The 27,888-nt window shown below is 45.4% G+C and overlaps 1 protein-coding gene across 3 annotated transcripts in view; it reads left to right on the forward strand.

Annotated features, from left to right (window-relative positions):
• Nucleotides 1–27,888, forward strand: part of LOC139278741 (receptor-interacting serine/threonine-protein kinase 2) — a 72,678-nt gene that overhangs the window by 16,375 nt on the left and 28,415 nt on the right. For all 3 annotated transcript variants that reach the window (XM_070897833.1, XM_070897834.1, XM_070897835.1), the window contains 3 exons: nt 939–985; nt 3,864–4,025; nt 15,387–15,472. In XM_070897833.1, the coding sequence (XP_070753934.1) occupies nt 939–985; nt 3,864–4,025; nt 15,387–15,472 (295 nt within the window). The remainder of the gene's footprint in view (nt 1–938; nt 986–3,863; nt 4,026–15,386; nt 15,473–27,888) is intronic.

Genomic DNA, 27,888 nt, shown 5'->3' on the forward strand with positions numbered 1-27,888 from the left:
TAATGAAGTGCTTGCAACATCTACAGCCCCTCAATCCCAAGCCAATTTGGCTACACCTTTGGCACTTAGCTATATCTTCATCATCAGGTTAGAAGGCCTCAAAATAGGCATTGGGAGGGAAATTGCAGTCGGAGGCTTCCTTCGTACGAACGCATCTGACCCGAAAAAAATCTACAAAACTACCTGTGGGTCCCGGAGAAATGTATGATTCCAGACTGAGGCCTTCATTCGCTGTGCAGCGTACGGGGATCTGTCTTCCAAATACGGACGTCAATGTTGCAATCACGTGGGTCTGGACCACCAATCACTAACTAGTATTCTCGTTGATAATAATGGGAACTCTGTTTGTATGAGCTCTCATTATTATCAATGAGAATAACCCTTTAAAACAAGAAACACAGCACAATAAATAAAAAAAACACCTCACATATTTAAAATTAATTAAAATTAAATGTAAGTAAAAATGTTTTAGAAAAAAATATATTTTTTGGAATTTTTTAAAATGTGTTTTAATAGGGTTAAAAATAAACTTACCGTAATGGACAGGGTTTTTAACATAAAAATGAGTGATTAAATTACATTTTTCTATCTTTTAAAAGTGTTACGCTGGTAAAAGTAAACTATGTGCCTGCTTTTACCGGACAGAAGAGTTTGAAGGACATTCTCTGACGTGCGGACATCCTTCCCGCAGGGATACGTAGAATCTGTCTCAAGAAATTTTGACAGATCGGAAAAGTCGGTTTTCAGCGTGTGCGCATCGGCCGGGCCCGTACTCACTTCGTACGCACCCAGCGAAGCTGCAATTTTCGGCCCATTAGGTTTTTAAGCTAAAAATTTAAATCTATGAAGGCTTGTGCTTCAGCCTACCTATCTGATATGCTAACCTGTTTATTACACATGCAAAGAATTAACTTATTATGTCTCTTTTTAATTCCCAGTTATGGCATGTTGGCATTTGAGGTGCTGACCAGGAGGGCTTATGAAGGTGGGTTGTGAAACAGACCTCATGTCTATTGCGGTATCCTCCCTGTTCCCCTCCCATTATGCAGATCCTGCTCCTTGCTTCACATATTCAAAAAAATCATGATAATTATGGATGAGGAAGGTCATTCAGCCCATTTGATTCTTCCATTTAGAGATATCCTAATGACAGTCTCCACTCCCCACCTTCCCCTCACCCTGCATCCATTGTAGTATCCAATCATTTCTGGAATAATTCCAGACCTTTTGTCTCCACTGCTCTATATGGAAGTTTATTAAAAATGTTGAACATTCTGTGTGCAGAAGAATTCCATGATGTCTGTCAACGACAACAAAAACTTGTACTTATAAAGCACCTTTAATGTAGCAAAGCAGTCCCAAGGTGCTCCACAGGAATATTATAAGACAAAAAATTTGACATCAAGCCACAGAAGGAGAAATTAGGGCAGCTGACCAAGAGATTGGTCAAAGGGGTAGGCTTTAAGGAGCTTCTTAAAGGAGGAAAGAGAGGTACAGAGGCAGAGAGGTTTAGGCATGGAGTTCCAGAGCTTGGGACTTGGGCAACAGAAGGCACGGCCACCAATGGTTGAGTGATTATAATCAGGGATGCTCAAAAGGGCAGAATTAGAGGAGCGCAGACATCTCAGGGGCATTGTGGGGCTGGAGGAAATTACAGAGATAGGGAGGGGTGAGGTCATGGAAGGATTTGAAATCAAGGATGAGAATTTTGAAATCGAGGCATTGCTTAACCGGGAGCCGATGTAGGTCAGCGAGAACAGGGGTGATGGGTGAGCAGGACTTGGTGCGAGTTAGGACATGGGCAGCCGAGTTTTGGATCACCTCTAGTTTACGTAGAACGTGGAACGTGGAAGGCCAGCCTGGAGTGGGTTAGAATAGTCAAGTCTAGAGGTAACAAAGGCATGGATGAGGGTTTCAGCAGCAGATGAGCTAAGACAAGGGTGGAGATGGACGATGTTACAGAGGTGGAAATAAGTCGTCTTAGTTATGCTGTGGATATGTGGTAGGAAGCTCATTTCAGGGTCAAATATGACACCAAGGTTGTGAACAGTGTGGTTCAGCCTCAGACAGATGTTAGGGAAAGGGATGGAGTCAGTGGCAAGGGAATGGAGTTTGTGTTGGGGACCGAAAACACTGTCTTCAGTCTGCCCAATATTTAATTGGAGAAAATTTCTGCTCATCCAGAGCTGGATGTCGAACAATCAGTCTGACAATTTAGAGACCGTGGAGAGATCGAAGGAAGTTGTGGTGAGGAAGAGCTGGGTGTCATCTGCGTACATGTGGAAACTGATGCTGTGTTTTTGGATGATGTCGCCAAGAGGCAACATGCAGATAAGAAATAGGAGGGGACCAAGGATAGATCCTTGGGGGACACCAGAGGTAACGACGCAGGAGCGGGACGAGAAGCTGTTGCAGGTGATTTTCTGACTATGATTAGCTAAATAAGAATGGAACCAGACGAGTGCCGTCCCACCTAGCTGGATGATGGTGAAGAGTTGTTAGAGAAGGATGGAGTGGTCAATCATATCTAAGGCTGCAGACAAGTGAAGAAGGACTCGATTGTCCTAAAATTATCTTTCTCTAGTTTAAACCTGTGTCTCCTTGTTCTACTCCTAGTGGTTTAATTTGAATTAATATTCCGGGTTAACTTTTCCTGTAACTTTAACAATCTTCTTTACCTCTTTATGTTCACCTCTCTGAGATTTTCAAACTGAAAAACCCAAGTTTCTCCAGTCTTTTCTCAGAACTCACATCTCTGACACACAGGATGGCTCTCGTGCCTTTCTTTGCTGTTGAATGTCTTTCTTATTTCTTGGTGACCAGAATTGGATGCAGTATTCAAGGTGTAGTTTGACTGGAGCACTATAAAGTTTGACATATCCGCCCCATCACCAAGACCACCTACTTCACCTCTGCAACATCATGTGACTCCGCCCCTGCCTCAGCTCATCTGCTGCTAAAACCCTCATCCATGCTTTTGTTACCTCTTGACTATTCCAACATTCTCTTAACCGACCTCCCAGCTTCCACCCTCCATAAACTTGAGCTAATCCAAAACTCTGCTTCCCGTATCCTAAATCAAACCAAGCTTTGCTCACCCATCACCCCCGTGCTCGCTGACTTATATTAGCTCCTGGTCTAGCAATGGCTCAATTTTATAATTCGTATCCCTACCTTATCTCTATAACCTCTTCCAGCCCTACACCCTCCAAGATCTCTGCGCTCCTCCAATTCTGGCATCTTGCCCATCCCCTATTTTAATCATTCCACCATTGGTAGCCACACTTTCAGCTGCCTAGGCCCTAAAAGCTGGAATTCCCTCCCTAAACCTGTCCGCCTCTCTACCTCTCTCTCCTCCTTTAAGACGTTACTCAAAACCTACCTCTTTGACCAAGCTTTTGGTCACCTGTCCTAATATCTCTTTATGTGGCTCGGTGGCAAATTTTGTTTGATAATGCTCTTGTGAAGCACCTTGGGACGTTTTACTATGTTACAGTCGTAAGATAAATGCAAGTTGTTGTTGTCATTATTACCTCCACTGATTTAAATTCTACTGTTTTGGCTAAGTAGTTCAACTTACTATTTGCTTTGTTAATTCCTGCTCTGCATTGGGTTCTTCTTGTAGATAGAGCTTAATCAACATCTTGCTGCTGTCCATGTCATTCTTCTTTGTGACTCTTACCTGCATTTATATTTAACTGGCAGCAGCTTAAGCATTTGAAAGTTCACAAGTTTCAATAAAAACACAACCTTTTCCATGTCAGTATTGTGTAATTATGTAAAGTAAGCACATTATACTCAGTATATTTTTCTTTATCAGAATAAATCACACTAATGTCAATATACTCCCCTCGTTTCCCCAGATAAATGGAACCTGCAGGATTTAGTCTCAGTGATCATTGATGGAGGAAGACCTAACATAACAGCTGAAGTTCTCCCAGCCAGCCTTCCTCTTCGAGACACTCTAATACAGCTCACCACTCGCTGCTGGGCTCAGGAGCCACAGGATAGACCACAGTTCAAAGGTATGCCTTTCATCCTGTTGTAAGAAAATAGCACACAGATATAAGTTACTTCGAGGGCGGTTTAACTGTTGAAATTCAGCACTTCGAGGATTTTTTTGGAGCGGCACAGAAGTGGCCTCATTGTGGGGGCGGAAGTAGGGGTGGGGTGGAGCGGCCGTCATTAGCGGTGCGGAAGTGGGGCGCGGCGGAGTAGCCGAGGCTGTCAGTCATCGTGCTGACGCATCACAACGTCTCTCCCTTTCAGTTAAAGGGGAGGGCCGCTGCGAACTCTGCAGCCACTTTAGTGGCAAACACTGGGCCAGCAGGGAGGGTTTCAGCTGGGTCTGGCACGCAAGAGGGGATGCCAGGCTGCCTTTTGGCTGGCCGAACCCACGGCCTTTAAGGGCGGCCGAGCCACAATGCCACTGAGAGTGTACCGAAAGCAAAAGCTGTCAGGGACACCGATCGGCGGCAGGGGTCATTCCTGTCGGCCAATTCCGGGAAAGGGTCCCCGCTAGTCGGTAAGGGATCGGTGCGTGCACGTCATGGCGGACAATGCTCCAAAACTGAGGAAGGGCAATTTACAAAATGGTGACCCCTTGGCAGAGAATTAGCGGCCATTCTGCGCCACCCCTTGCTTTCAAGCGACCAGAGGCCTTATCGGAAGGGGCAATTTCGGCCCCCCAAGTGTACAGCACAGAAACAAACCAATCAGTCCAACTGGTCTATGCCGGCGTTTATGCTCCAGACAATCCTCCTCCCACCCGCTCTTCATCTAACCCTAACAGCATATCATTCTATTCCTTGCTCCCTCGTGTGCTTATCTAGCTTTTCCTTAAATGGATCTATTCTATTTGCCTCAACTATTCCTTGTGGTAGCACATTCCACATTTCTACCACTCTTTGGGTAAATAAATTTCTCCTGCATTCCCAATTGGATTTATTAGTGACTATCTTAAATTTGTGACCTCTAGTTTTGAATTCAACCACAAGTGGAAACATTTTCTTAAGTCCAGCGTATCATTATCAGGTCCCCCCTCGGCTTTCTCTTTTCTAAAGAAAAGAGCCTGAGCTTGTACAGTCTTTCCTCTCAGTCTGGTATTATCATTGTGATTCTTTTTTGCACCTTCTCCAATGCCTCTATAGCCTCTTTATAATATAGAGACCAGAACTGTGCACGGTACAAAGTATGGTCTAACCAAAGTTCTATATATGTTTAACATAACTTATCTGCTTTTCAGTTCTATCCCTCTAGAAATGAACCCCAGTGCTTGGTTGACGTTATTAACCTGTATTGCTACTTTTAGCAATTTGTGTATCTGGATCTCTACATCCCTTTGCTCCTCTATGCAATTAAGACTTTTATTATCCAAGCAGTATGTAGTCTACTTATTCTTCCTACCAAAATGTACTTATTTATGTTAAAATTAATTTGCCAATTACATGGCCATTTTGTAAGCTTTTTAATGTATCCCTGTATTTGTCACATTCTTCCTTTTGTATTAACTACACCTCCTAATTTGATGTCATCTGCAAATTTTGAAATTGTACTTCCAATTCCTGAGTCCAAATCATTTATGTAAATGGTGAACAACAGTGGTCCCAGCACTGATCCCTGGAACACCACTTCCCACCCTTTTCCAGTCTGAGCAGTTACCATTAACTCCTACTCGCTGATTTCTGTTTTGTACACAGCTTCCTATTCATTCCGCTACCTGTCTCCTGACTCCATTGCTCTGATCTTAGTCATGTGTCTGCTATGCAGTACCCTAAAGGTGACCTTTTGAAAATCCAAATATATTACATCTACTACATTAATCTTGTCTACTCTTTCTATTACTTCTTCATAGAATCCAATAAGGTTGGTCAAGCATGACCTTCCCTTTTGTGCATATATACCTTAGACCAGTCTGCACTGCAACAAGTCATTTATCCCAAAAGCCATTTATTACCTTCCTTTGAGGAGAGAAATATCAATATAAGAGAACATAAGAAAGTATATGTATTATCAAAATTTTCATTACTTGTTTCACTTAATGTGTCTTCTGTCCAAAAGATCAAGGTACATATTTTCCAACAATTGCTAACCTTAGTGAAAAGATAGATGCAAACATAAAGTGTGAAGATTTGCTTTATATTATTGTCAACATTTTCACTAAAATTAGTTAATGGTGAAAAATATCCTCCCAAGTTGATTAGCTTCCTTGAATAATTAGCAGCCTGGTTCCTTTGATGTGAAATAAATAATTTGCTTCTTATGGTGCTAGAGGCCGTTATTCACCTCACAACCCTTGGCTAGATTGAAGAATACTGGCAGCGCCTGTTAAGTGCAATGCCAAAAGGCTTTGCACATTTACTAAACCAACAAGGATATTTGAGTTTGTCATGTTGACCTCTAGGACGTAAAGTTCACCTGGCACGCTCCAACAGTGGGTGAATTCTGTCCTGATGAGAGCTGAGGATCGTGCAGTGACGAAAACAGATGACGCTGTCATTCTTGATCAGACATGGGACACCCACCCTATCCACATCGCAGATGTAGTAATCAGGTTATAAAGGACAGAGTTAACAGTTAAAGCAAAAATATTGGTGTGGTAGAGGTGCTGTACCTGGGTCACCATGCTCAAGAAGAGGAAACGGAAATCTGATCGGATAAATATGAATGCCCCCTCAGAAAGGCCCCACCCTGAAACATGGCCTTTTCTTAGGCTATCAGGTTATCAATTGGAACTTAATTCTCAATCATAGCCAATCAACCACATAATTTATGGACTTCACCCAAAACAACTCTGAAATCAGGTGGGTCACGTTGCCATCCATTTTTAGTGCTTTCAATTGGCAGAAAGGGACTCTGTGCACAGATCCTGTCAGCCAATCAGATCTATACTGAGTCAGGCAAATTACCAAAATAAAAAACAACTGACGTTTATCTGTGCTGCAAGCTGTTGCAAAAGTAAATAGTACACTCATCAAATGAGAAAGGATGCGGTACTGTTGTGTAGCAATTACAAAGATTCTAACGGTATTTATAAGAACATAAGAAGTAGGAGCAGGAGTGGGCCATTCGGCCATTCGAACCTGCTCCACCATTCAATAAGATCATGGCTGATCTTCTACCTCAACTCCATCTTCCTGCACTGTCCCAATATCCTTTCATTCCCTTAATATCCCAAAATCTATTGATCTCTATCTTGCATATACTCAATGACTAAGCATCCACATCCCTCTGGGGTAGAGAATTCCAAAGATTCACCACCCTCTGAATGAAGAAATTTCTCCTCATCTCAGTCCTAAATGGCCGACCATTTATTCTGAGACTGTGACCCCTGATTCTGAACTCCCTAGCCAGTGGAAACATCTTCTCTGCATCTACCCTGTCAAGCCCTGTAAGAATTTTGTATGTTTCATTGAGAGCATCTCTCATTCTTCTAAACTCTAGAGAATATAGGGCTAGTTCACTCAATTTCTCCTCATTAGACATTCCCCCTATACCAGGAATTAGTCTGGTGAACCTTTGCTGCACTCCTTCCACGCAAATATATCCTTCTTTAGGTAAGAAGACCAAAACCATACACAGTACTCCAGGTGTAGTCTCACCAAGGCCCTATAGAAATTGCAATAAGATGTCTTTACTCTTATACTCAAATCCTTTTGTGATAAATGCCAACATACCATTTTCTTTCCTAATTGCTTGCTGTACCTACATATTAACTTTCAGTGATTTGTGTACAAGGACACCCGGGTCCCTCTGAACACCAACATTTCCCAATCGCTCACCATTTAAAAAATACTCTGCTTTCCTATTTTTCCAACCAAAGTGGATAATTTCACATTTCTCCACATTATGGGCCCAAGTTTCCACATGATTTGCGCCTGATTTTTAGGAGCAACTGGTGGAGAACGGACTATCTTAGAAATCGCAATTCTCCACATTTTTTTTTCTGCAGTTCTAGTGAGTTAGAACAGTTCTACTTTAGAACAGAATTGTTTCTTCAAAAGGGGGCGTGTCCGGCCACTGACGCCTGATTTCAAAGTTTCCACAGTGAAAACGTACTCCAAACTAAAGTAGAATGGAGCAAGTGAAGATTTTTGGAGAACTGAAAAAACCTGTTCTACACATTAAAAAATCAGGCGCAGGTTACAAATTAGGCGTCCAGAACGAGGTGGGGGGGGGAGGGGGGGGGGAAGGGAACTCATTAAATTCTACAATCAATCCTTATTTATACTTCTACAAATATTATACAAATAAATCCAACCTGAATAAACATTTATAAGCAAAGAAAAGATTAAATAAACCATCTTCCTACCTGTGTGAAAGTGCTTCAGCCATCGTTCGAAGGAAACCGCCGTTTGTTGCCGCGCAGGGGAGGGAGGGGAAGGAGACAGCGGCTTGTTGCCGCGCAGGCGAGGGAGGGGAAGGAGACAGCGGCTTGTTGCCGCGGAGGGGAGGGAGGGGAAGGAGACAGTGAGAAGGGAAGCCTCAGTGCTGATGGCAATGTGATTTTATTAAAAAATGTTCAAAAATTAAACAGCTACAAAGAACTACAAAAATGGCCGAGCGCCAATGTTTTTTTTCACACTGAGCACGCACGAACGCTCCAACGCGCACGCGCAGCGTTGCCGGCAGGAAAAAAACTAATTTAAATAGTACCCGCCCCCTCCCACTTACAAAATCGGCATGAGTGTAGGCTCCACCCCCCTGGGCGCCGCGCCAAACAGACAAGGAGCTGCAAAGCGCTCGAGAATAGCGCGTTTTTTTTCTGGCGCCGTTTTAGGCGCGAAAAACGGGCGCCCAGCTCGGAGGGGCGCCCGTTTTTTATCCTGTGGAAACTTGGGCCCCAGATTTCATTTGCCATGTTCTTGCCCCACTCACTTAACCTGTCTTTCTCCCTTGCAGCTTCTCTGCATCCTCCTCACATCTTACCTTCCCACCTAGCTTTGTATCATCTGCAAACTAGGATATATTACATTTGGTCCCCTCATCCAAATCATTGCTATAGATTGTGAATAGCTGGGGCCCAAGCACTGCTCCTTGTGGTACCCCACTAGTTAGAGCCTGCCAATCCAAAAATGACCCGTTTATTCCTACTCTCTGTTTTCTGCCCATTAACTAATCCTCAATCCATGCTAGTATATACCCCCAATCCCATTGAGCTCCAATTTTGTTTAATAACCTTATCGAATGCCTTCTGAGAATACAAATACACTACATCCACTGGTTCCCCCTTATCTATTCTGCTAATTACAAGCTCAAAAAACTTTAGCAGGCTTGTCAAACATGATTTCCGTTTAATAAATCCGTATTGACTCTGGCCAATCCTATTATTACTTTCTAAGTGCCCTGTTATCACCTCCTTAATAATAAATTCGAGCATTTTCCTTACTACTGATGTCAGACTAGCAGGTCTGTAGTTCCCCATTTTCTCTCCTTCCTTTTTTAAATAGTGGGGTTAATGTTTCTACCTTCCAATTTGCAGGAACCATTCCAAAATCTATGGAATTTTGGAAGATGACAACTAATGCATCCACTATCTCTTTCGCCACCTCTTTTGAAACCCTAGGATGTAGGCCATGTCCAGGGGATTTATCGGCTTTCAGTCCCATTAACTACTCCCGTTCTATTTCCTTACTAGTACTAATTTCTTTCAGTTCCTCATTCTCACTAGACTCTTGGTTTACCACTATTTCCAGAATGATTTTTGCATCTTCCATGAAGACAGACACAAAGTATTTGTTTAATTTTTCTGCCATTTCCTTATTCCCCATTATAATTTCTCCTGTCTCAACTTGTAAGGGACTCATGTTTACTTTCGTTAATCTTTTCCTTTTTACACACCTATAGAAACTTTTACAGCGTGTTTTATGTCTCTCAATGGTTTACTCTCATTCTATTTTCCCTTTCTTTATCAATTTCTTAGTCCTCCTTTGCTGAATTGTAAAATCCTCCCAAACCTCAGACTTACTGCTCTTTTTGGCAACATTATAGACCTCTTGCTTTAATCTATTACTATCTTTAATTTCTCTTGTTGGCCACAGGTGGACCATGTTTTCCCATGGTGTTTTTATTCCTTAAGGGAATATATATTTGTTGTGAATTATGAATTATTTCTTTAAATGTCTGCCATTGCTTTTCTACTGCTATATCTTTTAATCTAGTTTCTATGTTAGCCAATTTGCTTCTCATACCTATGTAGTTTGCTCTGTTCAGATTTGGGATCCTAGTTTCAGACCCATCTAAATTGCCCTCAAACTCAACATAAAATTCTATCATATTATGATCACTGCTCCCCAGCGGCTCCTTTATTACAAGGTTATTAATTAACCCTGTCGCATGGCACAATACTAGATCTAAAATAGCCAATTCCCGAGTAGGTTCCTTAACATACTGATCTAGAAAACTATCTTGAATGCATTCCATGAACTCTTCCTCTGCACTATTATAGGTTTGCCTAGTCTATATGAAAGTTAAACTCCCCCATGATTACTGTATACCCTTGTTACATGCATCTCTAATTTCCTGATGAATACTCTGCCCGCACTACAACTACTGTTAGGGGGTCTATAAACTACTCCCACTAATGTTTTCTGCTTCTTGTTGTTTCTTAGCTCCACCCAAACTGATTCTACATTTTGTTTTTCTGAACCCAGGTCCTTTCTCTCTACTGTCTTTATCCCCTCCTTTATTATCAGGTCTACCCCCCAGGGCTTACCCCCCCCCCCCCCCCACACCCCACACACACACGCACACACACACACACACACACACATACCTTTTCCATTCTGCCTGTCTCTTCTAAAAGTCAAATACCCTGAAATATTAAGTTCCCAACCTTGGTCACTCTGCAACCACGACTCTGTAATGGTTATTAAATCAAACCCATTAATTTCTAGCTACACTATTAATTCATCTATTTTGTTGCAAATGATTTGTGCATTCAGATATAGTATTTTTATCTTTAGCTTTTACTTTGTTCTATTTTTCCATGATGTCACTTTAATCACTGGTGTCCTATTTCCTTTATTAACCTCTCTGTCCCTGGCTGACCCACTCTGCTTATCTTTACCCAGATCACTACTCTGCTCCAAAGCCTTGCCATTTTCTTTCGACTTTTGAATTTATTCTTTCCTGAATCGTCTCACCCACCCTTCATTCATTTAAAGCCCTATCTACCGCCCTAGCTATTCGATTCGCCAGGACACTGGTCCCAGCCCATTCTAATGGAACAGCTCCCTTTCCCCAGTACTGATGCCAGTGTCCCACAAATCAAAACCCATTCCTCCCACATCACTTTTTGAGCCACGCATTTAATTCTCTGATCTTTCTGTCCCTATGCCAATTTGCACGTGCCTACGTGAGCCACAACAACTGGATCCTCCCCTCTCACTCCAAGTTGGTCTCCAGCCGTGATGAGATATCCTTAACCCTGGTACCGGACAGACAACACAGCCTTCAAAACTCCTGGTTGGGGCTGCAAAGAATAGTATCTATTCCCCTGACTATACTGTCCCCTACCACTACCACATTCCTTTTCATTCCCACCTCTTGAATGGTCTCCTGCATCATGGTCCCATGGTCAGTTTGCCCATCCACCCTGCAGTCCTTGTTCTCTTCCTCACAGAGAGCAAGCACCTCATAGCTGTTGGTCAAAGACAAGGCTGAGGCTCCTCCATCACTACATCCTGGGTCCCCATACCTTCCTGACTCGCAGTCACACCATCCTGTCCCTGACCACTGACGAACTCTAAATTATTACTTAACCTATGGGGTGTGACTGGCTCCTGGAACAAAGTACCCAGGTAACTCTCCCCCTCCCTGATGCCCCGCAATGTCTGCAGCTCAGACTCCAGCTCAACAACTCTGAGCCGAAGTTCATAGAAACATAGAAACATAGAAACATAGAAAATAGGTGCAGGAGCAGGCCATTCAGCCCTTCTAGCCTGCACCTCCATTCAATGAGTTCATGGCTGAACATGAAACTTCAGTACCCACTTCCTGCTTTCACGCCATACCCCTTGATCCCCCGAGTAGTAAGGACTTCATCTAACTCCCTTTTGAATATATTTAGTGAATTGGCCTCAACTACTTTCTGTGGTAGAGAATTCCACAGGTTCACCACTCTCTGGGTGAAGACGTTTCTCCTTATCTCGGTCCTAAATGGCTTACCCCTTATCCTTAGACTGTGACCCCTGGTTCTGGACTTCCCCAACATTGGGAACATTCTTCCTGCATCCAACCTGTCCAAACCCGTCAGAATTTTAAACGTTTCTATGAGGTCCCCTCTCACTCTTCTGAACTCCAGTGAATACAAGCCCAGTTGATCCAGTCTTTCTTGATAGGTCAGTCCCACCATCCCGGGAATCAGTCTGGTGAATCTTCGCTGCACTCCCTCAATAGCAAGAATGTCCTTCCTCAAGTTAGGAGACCAAAACTGTACACAATACTCCAGGTGTGGCCTCACCAAGGCCCTGTACAACTGTAGTAACACCTCCCTGCCCCTGTACTCAAATCCCCTCGCTATGAAGGCCAACATGCCATTTGCTTTCTTAACCGCCTGCTGTACCTGCATGCCAACCTTCAATGACTGATGTACCATGACACCCAGGTCTCGTTGCACCTTCCCTTTTCCTAATCTGTCACCATTCAGATAATAGTCTGTCTCTCTGTTTTTACCACCAAAGTGGATAACCTTACATTTATCCACATTATACTTCATCTGCCACGCATTTGCCCACTCACCTAACCTATCCAAGTCACTCTGTAGCCTCATAGCATCCTCCTCGCAGCTCACACTGCCACCCAACTTAGTGTCATCCGCAAATTTGGAGATACTACATTTAATCCCCTCGTCTAAATCATTAATGTACAATGTAAACAGCTGGGGCCCCAGCACAGAACCCTGCGGTACCCCACTAGTCACTGCCTGCCATTCCAAAAAGTACCCATTTACTCCTACTCTTTGCTTCCTGTCTGACAACCAGTTCTCAATCCACGTCAGCACACTACCCCCAATCCCATGTGCTTTAACTTTGCACATTAATCTCCTGTGTGGGACCTTGTCGAAAGCCTTCTGAAAGTCCAAATATACCACATCAACTGGTACTCCTTTGTCCACTTTATTGGAAACATCCTCAAAAAATTCCAGAAGATTTGTCAAGCATGATCTCCCTTTCACAAATCTAGCTGCAGACACTTACTGCAGATGTGGTTGCTCGAGATCTCATTGGTCTCCACCAACTCCCACATGCTGCAGTTACGACACACCACCTGCACAGCCAACTATATCTAACCTTATTTTATTTATGTAATTAGTTCATTTTTATTCAGATTATTTTTAGATTTTTTTACATTTTAATTAGTTAATTTAGCTTAACTTATTAATTTAATAAAGTTATAATAGTTAATACACTCCAAATTCTGAATTTAATCTACTTACCTAACCCAGAGAGCAAAACCTCACCAACCAATTATTTACCGGCTGTCCTGTGATGTAATTCCTTGTGTTTTTTTTGAATTGCCACTCAGCTCCCTTTCTGCTACTGCCGCTGCCTCCATTCCCGCTCAGGTCCGCACTCTGTACCATTTGAAACCTGTACCATTTGTATGGTGCAGGGTTCACAGTATGTTCAGAACTTTGGTATAGCTAAATAGAACTTGCGACAGAATATCTGGTTACGATGTTGAGAGCATTGAATATAGCATTCTCATGCTAAAAGGAACAGTGAATGGTAATGTCAAAGGTTTTATTAAAACCAAAAATTGTAGCATGGAACTTTATTTTTGGTAAGCTGGGGGTCTGATATGTATGAAAACGCATTACCACACTCAAGAGACTCCAAACCAACTGAGAAATCCACAAAAGTACAGCTTCTCTTTGCCTAGAGTGCATATTCTTCCCATAGGGACTGATGAGGGAGAATCGCCCTTCTCCTCTCTTAATAAGCCCGGATTCAACAGATTCAACCTTGGATAAGTTTCAATGATCTTTTATTCCAGCACGTGCAGGGGGAGCATCTCAATTCTCCACCGAGCTGTGATTATACTCTCAAATTATACCTTAATTATACAGGTTTTGGCACGAGCCTCCTCGTGGACGGTCCTTAACAATGATGTTATTGGTTGTACCAACACATGATCGAATACCTATTTGTTCCCTTCTTCCAGGTGTCACTCACCTTATATTGTTATATGGCTATATTAGTTCCTCTTTGGATTTCTTTACTCCTCCCTTGAGCCCGAGGTCAAAGAGTGGTCATCTCATGGCTCTATTGTGTTTTATGTGTGGTTTTAAGCATACCTCTTGTTTAGCCAGCTCAGTGCCTTAACAATAGCCAGATAACATCTTTGATAATCAATCTTGCCCTTATAGGGACACACTCCACTTATTTAAGTCCAGAGTTTAGGCACACATTAGTAACAGCCATGATTTAGGAGCCTTCAGTATGTGGAGGTGCTGCTGGAATTTAATCAGATAAAACGGTGCACTGCTTAACTTCCCATTGCTTGTTCAACCAGCAAAACACCCGACCCTTTACCACATTGGCTTTCCAAATGAGAAGAATCCCAGGCCCTCATGACATGGCTAATCCCCGCAGGTCACATTAATGAGCCACACTGGCTGTTCATTCACCTCTAACTGCTGCAGGTCTGCCTGGCTCAGTTTTCAACTGACCCAAGTCTGCTGAAGAGGGTTGACTTGGTTCCAATCTTTCATCACCAGCGTTATCATCTTGGACTCAGCTTCATCAAAATGGACCCCATTTATTTGTCAAATGGAGACAGTCACTGACAAATACATGTTAAAGCCCTTGCTGGGCAAGCAGCAGGTATCATGACCTCCTCAAGAATGGCATGGTGAGCAGCACAACTCTCCATTATTCCACAGCATGGAAACATCACATCCCAAACAGTTCCACCAGTTGGAGGTGCAGATTACTTGTTCTTTACCACGCTAGAAGTATGAACACATGTTTTCAACCATGCCTCCAAGTAACATCTTCCAGCAACTGTCAACATGAAATGGAAAAGGCCATTTATCCCATTCTTTCCACAATGTCCATATATTATAAAATTAATTTTTATATTATCTTGTAGGAAATATTTCAAATTATAGTGTCATGCTCCACCTGTACGCCAATCCACTTCATAGCTCTCCTTGGACTAAACTACAGATTTCTAAATTGACATAAGGAATCTCATGAATCAGCATCTAGGGATGTTGTGCATGCAAGCCAGAGGTCTCTGCGTTGCATGGGTTCTGCTGTGGGGAGTATCATCTTTAGAAACTGATGAATAAATCAGAGAAATGCTAAATTAAATCAAAGTTGCCTTGAAAGTTGGCTCCTAGTTTCGCTACAGTATAAACACAAATTAATTTTTTCCAGATTGCGTAACTATCCTGAGAAACGAATTTGACACTTACGACTCCAAAGTAATGTTGAAAGCAGTTAACATTGTGGCAGTAACACAGGTAAAAAGACATGGTATTGGTGGGAGTGCACTAAAATGGATTGAAAACTGGCTGGGAGATAGGACAAGGTCTGCACGAAAGCAGAATATTCTGGATGGAGAGGTGCGTGGAGTCCACAGGACTTGGTGCTGGTAACCTTCAACATATGGAGGAGGATATGAGTAGCTAGAGGAGGACCTGGCTTATTTGGGGAAATGGACAGATAATTGACAGAAGCAATTAAATGTGGTTAAATGTAAAATAATTCAATTTAGAGGCAAGGGCTGGAATTTTCCCCGAAAGAAACAGATGGATTTGGAGCATGGTGGGGGGAGGGGGGGCGGTGACAGCTAAATTCTTAAAAATGGGATTCCTGGTGATCCCACCTCCAACCCGTCCACTTCCGGTTTAATGGAGGCTGGACGGGAGGCGGACGACCAACCCGCTCCCAGGGGGCGGGGCGTCAATTTAAATATTGTAATGAGGCTGGAAGCCTCTTTTTTCACCTCCATCTTGAATTTAACAGCATGCGGATGAGTTTCACACAATTCGTGAAACCGGGTAGCTAAACCAAGGCAGGAATTGCTGCATCCAGGAGGTAAGTGGCTTTACACCTACCTCCTAGATCCTGGGACCCTACCTAACCCACTCCTCTCGATCGGAGACACCCTCACGAGGCCTCCGATCGCCATCCCAGGCCTACGATCCCTACCATAAGGCCTCCCCACCCACCCCACGGATCCATCATCATCATCATCATCATCATAGGCAGTCCCTCGGAATCGAGGAAGACTTGCTTCCACTCCCAAAGTGAGTTCTTTGGTGGCTGAACAGTCCAATTTGAGAGCCACAGACCCTGTCACAGGTGAGACAGACATTCGTCGGGGGAAGTGGGGGGAGGGACTGATTTGCCACATGCTCCATTCCTCTACCTGCGCCTGACCTCTTCACGCTTGCGGTGTTGAGATTCGAAGAGCTCAACGCCCTCCAGGATGCACTTTCTCCACTTAGGCCGGTCTTCAGCCAGGGACTCCCAGGTGTCAGTGGTGATGTTGCACTTTACCAGGGAGGCTTGAGGGTGCCTTTGTAATGTTTCCGCTGCCCACCTTTGGCTCGTTTGCCATGAAGGAGCTCCACATACAGCAATTGCTTAGGGAGACCCGTGTCTGGCTTGCGAACTACGTGGCCTGCCTAGCGAAGCTGATCGAGTGTGGTCAGTGCTTAAATGCTGGGGATGTTAGCCTGGGCGAGGACACTGATGTTGGTGCACCTGTTCTCCCAGGGGATTTGCAGGATCTTGCGGAGACATCATTGGTGATATATCTCCAGCGACTTGTGTCTTCTGTACATCGTCCATGCCTCTGATCCATACAGGAGGGCCTGTATTACTAAAGCCCTGTAGACCATGAGCTTGGTGGTCGATTTGAGGGCCTCATCTTCGAACACTCTTTTTCTCAGGTGGCTGTAGGCTGCAGTGGCGCACTGGAGGCGATGGTGGATCTCCACAACAATGTCTGCCTTTGTTGATAAGAGGCTTCCGAGGTATGGGAAGTGGTCCACGTTGTCGAGGGCCGCTACGTGAATCTTGATGACTGGGGGGCAGTGCTGTGCTGGTGGAGGACCTTTGTCTTATGGATGTTTAGTGAAAGTCCCATGCTTATGTACGCCTCAATAAATATGTCGACTATGTCCTGGAGTTCAGCCTCTATATGTGCACAGACGTAGGCGTCGACCGAGTACTATAGCTCAACGACAGAGGTTGGGGTGATCTTGGACCTGGCCTGGAGACGGCGTAGGTTCTGTAGTTTAGTTCCACTCTAGCGGGGAGCTTGTTGACTGTGAGGTGGAGCATGGCAGCGAGGAAGATTGAGAAGAGGGTTGGAACGATGCCGCAGCCCTGTTTGACCCCGGTCCGGACGTGGATTGGGTCTGTAATGGATCCGCTGATAAGGATCGTGAAGCAGGTGAAGGATGTTGACAAACTTTTGGGGCATCCAAAACGGAGGAGGACGTTCCATAGACCCTCACGGTTGACAGTGTCAAAGGCCTTTGTAAGATCGAAAAAGGCCATGTATAAGGGCTGGCGCTGCTCCCTGCATTTTTCCTGCAGCTGTCGTGCTGCAAAGATCATGTCCATTGTGCCCCGTAGGGGACAAAATCCGCACTGTGATTCTGGGAGGAGCTCCTCGGCCACAGGGAGAAAACGGCTGAGGAGAATACTAGCGACAACCTTCCCTGTGGCTGATAGCAGGGAGATTTCCCTGTAGTTGCCGCAGTCGGACTTGTCCCCCTTTTTAAAGATGGTCACGATCACTGCATCTCTGAGATCTCCCGGCAAGCTCTCCTCCCTCATGATGAGGTCATGTATCCGCGCCAACAACGCCTCTCCGCCACAATCCTCTGCTAGCCGGCCCCGTTCCTCTCTCCCCACTGCCCCCCCACCCCGCCAATCCTTGATGCCCCCCGATCCCCGGCTAACACCCCCTCTCCCCGTCAATACTCCAACCTATGCCCGCTGATCCCCGGCTGACCACCCCTGTCGATCCCACTCCCTCACCATGATCCTCCATTGCCAATTCCCAATCCCCCAGCCCCTCTGTGATCCCTGATCCTCCATTGCCGATTCCCGACCCCACCTCGCGATTCCTCCCCGGACCGACCCATCCCTCCCTCCTTCTCTGCAACTGCAGGCCTACCTACCCGCAGTCAGCCAGCCTCTCAATCTGGCTAGCTGTGGCGAAAAGCTGAGGCCTCACATACAAACCCAGCCTCCCGGGCTGCCCACCTGCCTCAGTGGCCCCCTGCCCCCATTCCGCCTACCTCGCGAATATTTTTGGCCAAGGTTTTACAGAATTAATGGAAAATACTGACAAAGGTGGATTAGGAACGGGATCTTGAGGCCATTATTAATTCTTGAAGACATCAAGTCAAAGTCTAGCAGCTGTCAAAAAGCATGTGGAATCCTATTATGTAAAACACTGGTTAGGCCTCGCCTAGAATACTGTGCGCAATTTTGGACTGTTGCATTTCAGAATTTTTATATTAGTTATTTTCCTTGTGTTCAGACTGCTTCCATAAATAAGTCCCTGTTCCCTATGACCCAGAGTGTGTCGTTACTTATCTAATGGCTAGGTAAATTTAATGAGCCCAGGGGTCAAATAGAGGTCCCTTGTCACTGTATAGCCATTGTGTCTGTAATGCACTTATGAATTACTCCACGAGGCAATGTGTTGTACTCAAACTGTAGTGACCTTGGTCCTTTATTCATAACTCCAGAGTGAGGCACAAGCATGGTGAGCAGCCTTTTATACTGGGCCCTGCACACCTATGCAGGTGACCCTCAGGTCTTCCACCACAGTGCCCTCTGGTGGACAGCCTCTGCCCCAGGGGCAGAAAACCCCGGACTCCATCAGTTACATCCTCTAGCGGTGCCAGCAAAGTATATATACTGTATAAACCTTATTGATAGTACATCAGGTAACAAGTCTCCATCTTATGCAACTATACAGTGACAACACAGAGAGTATATCTCTAGTCTGCATATATAACAATATCAGCCTACTGATATTGTTATATATGCAGACTATAGATATAATCTCTATTTGCTCTTTCTTCTAAAATTTAATTCCACAATAGAGTTAAAGTCTTCTGGATGTGGATGTGGATAACATGCTGATATCAGAGAATCGAGCCCATCTGTCGCTGGAGGACCAGCCGAAAGAATTGTTAGATAAATTGGACATAACGTGTACCATGAAGTCGAGCTTCATGTTATCTCCTCATTCTCAGGAAGGTAAAGAATAAGCACTCTAGCAGACCATGGTTTAGGCTATAAACCATTAGTCAAATGTATTGATCACAAAAAGATCGGTATCAGCCTTATACATTTCCAAAAAATGAAGCCAAGCAGTGGCCGGAATTTTTCCATTGCCGTACACGTAGTATTGGAGGCGGGTTGAAATAAATCGGAGCGGGTCAGGAACCCATCGTCATCCCGCTTCTTCGCGCCGTTCACTCGTGTTTGCCAGTGTGGCCATGACCCGAAAAGCAAAGGCAGCTGAGCTAATCTAGATAATTATTAGGTAGTTCTCAGATCCTTAAGCGTCTTTTTAACCTTACCTTTCCACTTTCACTGCATGAACAATGAAATCACACAGCTCAGGAACCATGTCTATGAACCTGAGGCGGAAGTTCAGTGGCCATTGATGGAACTTATTAATGCACAGCATTGATAGCACAATAAATACTCCCACCTGACAACTGGTTACTTTCCTAAGGCAAATGCTGAGTGCATGTCATCACAGATTTAGCTTTCTTGAGGCTGCAACTGTTTTCAGCAAATTCAGTAACCACTGTCAACTCATTGATACGAACTATCACACCATTGACAAATTGCTTCTGTCATCTCTACTTGACCTGCCTTCCATTACATCAGCAAGGCTGCCATTTATAATATCTCATCTTGGTCCTCAGAATCAGACCACGATGAGCCCCAACACCAGCAGCACCAGGCACACCAGCAGCACCAACACCACCACCAACCTTCTCCTTAACGATGCTGCACAGGACAGAGGGCATGAGCGCAGGGCTGCACCGTGCTGGAGGCGATACCCTCAACACGGGGTATGCAGGCAGAGGATGAGTTTCCTCAACTGAGCAGCCTTGACAAAGGAGGTCATCACAGATTGCTGGAGCAAGACCTGCAGCCCAGGGGACCGGGTGGACATGCCTTAGCAGTGGCTGTCAAAGTCACCAGCACCTTCAACTTCCTCGCTTCAGGCTGCTTCCAGGGATCTGCAGCAGACATTTGCTGAATCTCGCAGTCGGCTGCCCACAGCTGCATCACACAGGTCACCGATGCCTCGTTTGACAAGTCAGCCAATTATATCAACTTTGCCACTGATGACGCCAGTGTTATTGAGCGCACGCTGGGCTTTGCCGTTTTGGTTGACTTCCCATGGGTGTAATCGATTGCACACGTGTGGCCATCGGGGCACCTCATTATCGCCCAGGAGTCTTTGTCAACCACAGGGGCTTCCACTCCCTCAATGTGCAGCTGATCTTCAACCATAGGAAGATCATGCATTTGTGAACCAAATTCCCTGGCAGCTGTCGTGACCTTTTTGTCCTGCAGCAGTCCACCCTCCCTCAGCTCTTCGCACCTCCAAACAGACTTTCCTACTGGCTGCTTAGAGACAAGGGCTATCCACTGAAGACGTGGCTCATGGCATCCTTGAGGAGACCAAATACTGAGGCCCAGGAGCGATATAATGCAAGCCACATTTCCTGTGGCAAAGAGCAGACAATAGACATGCTGAAGATGACGACAGATTTGGAGGAGCCCTTCAGTATGCACCAGCCAGGGTCTCCAGAATCGCTGCGGTCTGTTGTGCCCTGCACAACAAAGCGCAGCAACGAGGATTAGCGCTGCATGAGGAGCAAGGCTCTGAGCGTACAGCCTCTTCAGAGGAGGAGGAGCATCAGCTGGAAGATGAGGGGGCGGAGCAGGATGAACCTGCGGTCCAGATCCCACCCGCAGCCGAGCACATTGCTGCCTGGGAGGCCAGGGAAGGGCTCATTATGGCCAGATTTACTTAACTTTCCACCACCTCACGGCAACACCATAAAGCATCCCTACAATGACCAAGCCATTCCTTCCACACTGATCACCATTGTTGGAGATAATGTTATGTCTCACCATACACTCCAACTCACTAAGCCACTTCCAAAATTGGCCATGGTGAAAATGGTGAAAATAAATAGTTTAATATGTGACATCAAAATAACAGAAACTTAACACAAACAGTTATTAAAACATCCAAATGCTTACCCCTGTACATCTACTTATGTGTCATCTTTTTCTTACACATGCTTCTATAAGGTGCTTCCCGTGTGGCTTCAGCAGAGGTAGAGGCAGCCTGCTCACTTCCCTGCTGCAACTGCATAGACACTTTTGGCAGACGTCCTCTGGGTCTTGGAGCCTGTGATGGCCCCGCCAAAGTCTGCTCCTCCTTCGACTGTACAGAGGCAGGCATAGCCATCGCGATCCTAGGAGGCATGTGGGGCTCTGCCCGAGGGGGATGGAATGGGGGAGAAGTGTGAGCGCTTTGAGAGGTACTCCTACTTCCATGTCCCTTCTCACCGTCATCCCTCTCCTGGGCCACCCGCATTTCCCTGCTAGCAAGGAGCTGGAGAGTACCTTGCTGCACAGCAGTGGTGCCATGAGGACCCAGCTCTACGTTGAGATCCCTCCTAGACAGGAGGTCTATGAGCCTCTGCCATCTATTCTCCATAGAGAACATGTGCTCATGTGAATGGTGCATTAGCTGCTCCGTGCAGGTGGCCAGCCTTTCCATGGAAGAGGCTACAGTCGCCATTGCCTGCGACAATGTTGGAGATGGACTCCTCCATTCTCTACATATTTGCTGACATCACGGTCGCAAAACCTGTCAAAGCCTCCTGCACCTGCAGGATCGCCCTCTTTCTGGCTGGCCCAAGGCTCAGCGTCTGCATGCAGCTGAACAGAGCTGGGAGCGTCCTGCGGCATCTGGCAAGGAGTCTACACTGCTATCCCTGTCTGTACCATCTCCTCTCACTCAATTGTGACTTGTGACACACCAGGTGACAACACTACTCTACCTGCCTTAATAGGTGCCATTAAGGGAAAGTCGCTCTGAGGAGGAGCATGAAATGGAGAACAGGGTCCCAACCTGCCATGCCGACCGCCGCACCCAACCCTCCCAGGTGAACAAAATTCCGGCCAGTATCTCAGTTACCAGAATCTCTGACCCTGAAATTCTATGGAGTTACCACTGATTCCCTACAACTTCAGCAGGAGATGGCAGAATCTCCAAATAACCAACAGGAGGGAAAAACCTACTTGACATCGTCTTCACCAATCTACCTGTCGCAGATGCATCATTGCGAGCAGTGATCACCGCACAGTTCTTGTGCAGACGAAGTCCCATCTTCACATTGAAGACACCCTCCATCAAATTGTGTGGCACTACCACTGTGCTAAATGGGATAGATTCAGAACTGATCACGCAGCTCAAAACTGGGCATCTATGAGGCACTGTGGGCCATCAACAGCAGCAGAATTGTGTTCCACCACAATCTGTAACCTCATGGCCCGGCATATCCCTCACTCTACCATTACCATCAAGCCAGGGGACCAACCCTGGTTCAATGAAGAGTGCAGAAAAGCATGCCAGGAGCAGCACCAGGCATATCTAAAAATGAGGTACAAACCTGGGGAAGCTGCAACACAGGATACATGCATGCTAAACAGCGGAAGCAGCATGCTATAGACAGAGCTAAACGATCCCACAATCAACGGATCACATCAAAGCTCTGCAGTCCTGCCACATCCAGTCATAAATGGTGGTGGACAATTAAACAACTAACAGGAGAAGGCTTCATGAATATCCCCATCCTCAATGATGGCGGAGCCCAGCACGCAAGTGCAAAAAACAAGGCTCAACCATTTGCAACCATCTTCAGCCAGAAGTGCCGAGTGGATGATCCATATCGGCCTCCTCCTGAGGTCCCCACCATCACAAAAGCCAGTCTTCAGCCAATTCAATTCACTCCATGTGGTATCAAGAAGCGGCTGAGCACACTGGATATAGCAAATGCTCTGGGCTCTGACAATATCCCAGCTGTTGTGCTGAAGACTTATGCTCCAGAACTAGCCGCGTCTCTAGCCAAGCTGTTCTAGTACAGCTACAATACTGGCATCTTCCCGACAATGTGGAAAACTGCCAAGTTATGTCCTGTCCACAAAAAGCTGGACAAATCCAATCCGGCCAATTACCATCCCATCTGTCTATTCTCAATCATCAGCAAAGTGATGGAAGGTGTATTTGACACTGCTATCAAGCGGCATTTACTCACCAATAACCTGTTCACCAATGCTCAGGACCTCTCGGCTCCAGACCTCATTACAGCCTTGAACAAAAGAAATGAATTCCAGATGTGAGGTGGGAGTGACTGCCCTGACATCAAGACAGCATTTGACCGAGTGTGGCATCAAGGAGCCTTAAGTCAATGGGAATCAGGGAGAAAACGTTCCACTGGCTGGAGTCATACCTAGCACAAAGGAAGAGGGTTACATAGAAACATAGAAAATAGGTGCAGGAGTAGGCCATTCGGCCCTTCGAGCCTGCACCGCCATTCAATTAGTTCATGGCTGAACATGCAACTTCTGTACCCCATTCCTGCTTTCTCGCCATAACCCTTGATTCCCCTAGTAGTAAGGACTACATCTAACTCCTTTTTGAATATATTTAGTGAATTGGCCTCAACAACTTTCTGTGGTAGAGAATTTCACAGGTTCACCACTCTCTGGGTGAAGAAGTTTCTCCTCATCTCAGTCCTAAATGGCTTACCCCTTATCCTTAGACTGTGACCCCTGGTTCTGGACTTCCCCAACATTGGGAACAATGTTCCTGCATCTAACCTGTCTAAACCCGTCAGAATTTTAAATGTTTCTATGAGATCCCCTCTCATTCTTCTGAACTCCAGTGAATACAAGCCCAGTTGATCCAGTCTTTCTTGATATGTCAGTCCCGCCATCCCGGGAATCAGTCTGGTGAACCTTCGCTGCACTCCCTCAATAGCAAGAATGTCCTTCCTCAAGTTAGGAGACCAAAACTGTGCACAATACTCCAGGTGTGGCCTCACCAAGGCCCTGTACAACTGTACTCAAATCCCCTCGCTATGAAGGCCAACATGCCATTTGCTTTCTTAACCGCCTGCTGTACCTGCATGCCAACCTTCAATGACTGATGTACCATGATACCCAGGTCTCGTTGCACCTCCCCTTTTCCTAATCTGTCACCATTCAGATAATAGTCTGTCTCTCTGTTTTTACAACCAAAGTGGCCAACCTCACATTTATCCACATTATATTTCATCTGCCATGCATTTGCCCACTTACCTAACCTATCCAAGTCACTCTGCAGCCTCATAGCATCCTCCTCTCAGCTCACACTGCCACCCAACTTAGTGTCATCCATAAATTTGGAGATACTACATTTAATCCCCTCGTCTAAATCATTAATGTACAGTGTAAACAGCTGGGGCCCCAGCACAGAACCTTGCGGTACCCCACCAGTCACTGCCTGCCATTCTGAAAAGTACCCATTTACTCCTACTCTTTGCTTCCTGTCTGCCAACCTGTTCTCAATCCACGTCAGCACACTACCCCCAATCCCATGTGCTTTAACTTTGCACATTAATCTCTTGTGTGGGACCTTGTCGAAAGCGTTCTGAAGGTCAAAATACACCACATCAACTGGTTCTCCCTTGTCCATTCTACTGGAAACATCCTCAAAAAATCCCAGAAGATTTATCAAGCATGATTTCCCTTTCACAAATCCATGCTGACTTGGACCTATGATGTCACCTCTTTCCAAATGCGCTGCTATGACTTCCTTAATAATTGATTCCATCATTTTACCCACTACCGATGTCAGGCTGACCGGTCTATAATTCCCTGTTTTCTCTCTCCCTCCTTTTTTAAAAAGTGGGGTTACATTGGCTACCCTCCACTCCATAGGAACTGATCCAGAATCTATGGAACGTTGGAAAATGACTGTCAATGCATCTGCTATTTCCAAGGCCACCTCCTTTGGTACTCTGGGATGCAGACCATCAGGCCCTGGGGATTTATTGGCCTTCAATCCCATCAATTTCCGCAACACAATTTCCCGACTAATAAGGATTTCCCTCAGTTCCTCCTTCTTACTAGACCCTCTGACCCCTTTTATATCCGGAAGATTATTTGTGTCCTCCTTAGTGAATACTGAACCAAAGTACTTGTTCAATTGGTCTGCCATTTCTTTGTTCCCAGTTATGACTTCCCCTGATTCTGACTGCAGCAGACCTACGTTTGTCTTTACTAACCTTTTTCTCTTTACATATCTATAGAAGCTTTGGCAGTCCATTTTAATATTCTCTGCAAGCTTCCTCTCGTTCTCTATTTTCCCTGCCCTAATCAAACACTTTGTCCTCCTCTGCTGAGTTCTAAATTTCTTCCAGTCCTCGGGTTCGCTGATATTTCTGGCCAATTTGTATGCCACTTCCTTGGCTTTAATATTATCCCTGATCTCCCTTGATAGCCACGGTTGAGCCACCTTCCCTTTTTTATTTTTACGCCAGACAGGGATGTACAATTGTTGTAGTTCATCCATGCGGTCTCCAAATGTCTGCCGTTGACCATCCACTGTCAACCCCTTAAGTATCTTTCGCCAATCTATCCTAGCCAATTCACGCCTCATACCTTCAAAGTTACCCTTCTTTAAGTTCTGGACCATGGTCTCTGAATTAACTGTTTCATTCTCCATCCTAATGTAGAATTCCACCATATTATGGTCACTCTTCCCCAAGGGGCCTCGCACAATGAGATTGTTAATTAATCCTCTCTCATTACACAACACCAAGTCTAAGATGGCCTCCCCCCTAGTTGGTTCCTCGACATATTGGTCTAGAAAACCATCCCTTATGCACTCCAGGAAATCTTCCTCCACCGTATTGTTTCCAGTTTGGTTAGCCCAATCTATATGCATATTAAAGTCACCCATTATAACTGCTGCACCTTTATTACATGCACCCCTAATTTCCTGTGTGATGCCCTCCCCAATATCACTACTACTGTTTGGAGGTCTGTACACAATTCCCACTAGCGTTTTCTGCCCTTTGGTATTCCATAGCTCCACCCATACCGATTCCACATCATCCAAGCTAATGTCCTTCCTTACAATTGCATTAATTTCCTCTTTAAACAGCAATGCTACCCCGCCTCTTTTTCCTTTCTGTCTATCTTTGCTAAATGTTGAATACCCTTGGATGTTGAGTTCCCAGCCTTGGTCACCCTGGAGCTATGACTCCGTGATGCCAACCACATCGTATCCGTTAACTGCTATTTGCACAGTTAATTCGTCCACCTTATTCGAATACTCCTCGCATTGTGGTTGTTGGAGGCCAATCATCTCAGCCCCAGGACATCACTGCAGGAGTTTCTCAGGGCAATGTCCTAGGCCCTACCATCTTCAACTGCTTCATTAATGACCTTCCCTCCATCATTAAGTCAGAAGTGGGGATGTTCGCTGATGATTGCAGTGTTCAGTTCCATTTGCAACTCCTCAGAAAATGAAGCATTCTATGCCCGCATGCAGCAAGACCTGGACGGCATTCAGGCTTGGACTGATAAGTGGCAAATAACATTCGTGCCACACAAGTGTCAGGCAATGACCATCTTCAACAAGCCCCATGACAACCACTGCCCCATGATATTCAACAGCATTACCATCACCGAATCCCCCACCATCAACATCCTGGGGGTCACCATTGACCAGAAACTTAACTGGACCAGCCACATAAATACTGTGGCAACAAAATCAGGTCAGAGGCTGGGTATTCTGTGACAAGTGTCTCACCTCCTGATTCCCCAAAGCCTTTCCACCATCTACAAGGCACAAGTCAGGAGTGCGATGGGATACTCTCCACTTGCCTGGATGAGTGCTCTCAAGGGCAGTTAGGGATGGACAATAAATGCCAGCAACGCCCACATCCTAGAACGAATTAAAAAAAAGAAATGGCAAAGTTATGGAAGGAAACCAGGAGAGCCCTGAAATTTCAGGGCATTTGGGGGAGAAATTCACTATCGCTCCATTTGGAGGGCTAATTTTTAAATGTTTGAAAAGTTAGTGCCAGGCACCAACGATTTCAGACTTTAAAAAAAAATTGCCGTTTGCGCTCCAAGGTGGCAGTGGACGCTAAATCAAACGCTGCATTTCCTGGAGCGCAATCGGTAGCAGGCGGGGCGATGAGTGGAGCAGCGCTGCACACCGGGCTGATCGATTGCGGGCAGGAATCTGCGAAAAAAAGCTGGAAGAAAAAAGATACGTGTTTTTTTTTTACTTACCTCGGCCACCTCGCCTTTAAACATCGCCCCCGAAGCAGCCGGCCGCCCGATGCATGCCTCCTGCAGCTGACGGTGTTTCCGCCCGTGCTGCTGCAGGGGGCGGGAGGCAATTTCGGGCCCGGGGCGCTATATATGCTGATGACGTCACGTTCTCCAGGCGAAGGACGAATATGGCGGTGCTCAATGTCATCACCTCGCCCGGTCGTAAAGCCATTTGGGACGCTAACGGGAGGTGTAAAGGCACCCAATTTTGCCCCCTTTATTTCTTGGTCTAACAACAAATATGGGGAGAAGAATTTAAGACTGCATTGCAAGAGCTGAGGGGTTACAATTCTCCATGTTATGGTCTTCCAACTCTATTTGATAATCTCATTGCTGAAATTTCATTGTCAAGGGGGACAAACATGATAGACCTGGCCAAGAGAAACCAATAGCCCAGCCTATGCCTTACAACAGTTAAGGTGGATAGCCTAGAACAGATGCAGGAATATCAAGTGAAAGAGAAAAA

Source organism: Pristiophorus japonicus, chromosome 13, assembly GCF_044704955.1.
Source record: "Pristiophorus japonicus isolate sPriJap1 chromosome 13, sPriJap1.hap1, whole genome shotgun sequence".
NCBI classification, from domain to species: Eukaryota; Metazoa; Chordata; class Chondrichthyes; family Pristiophoridae; genus Pristiophorus; species Pristiophorus japonicus.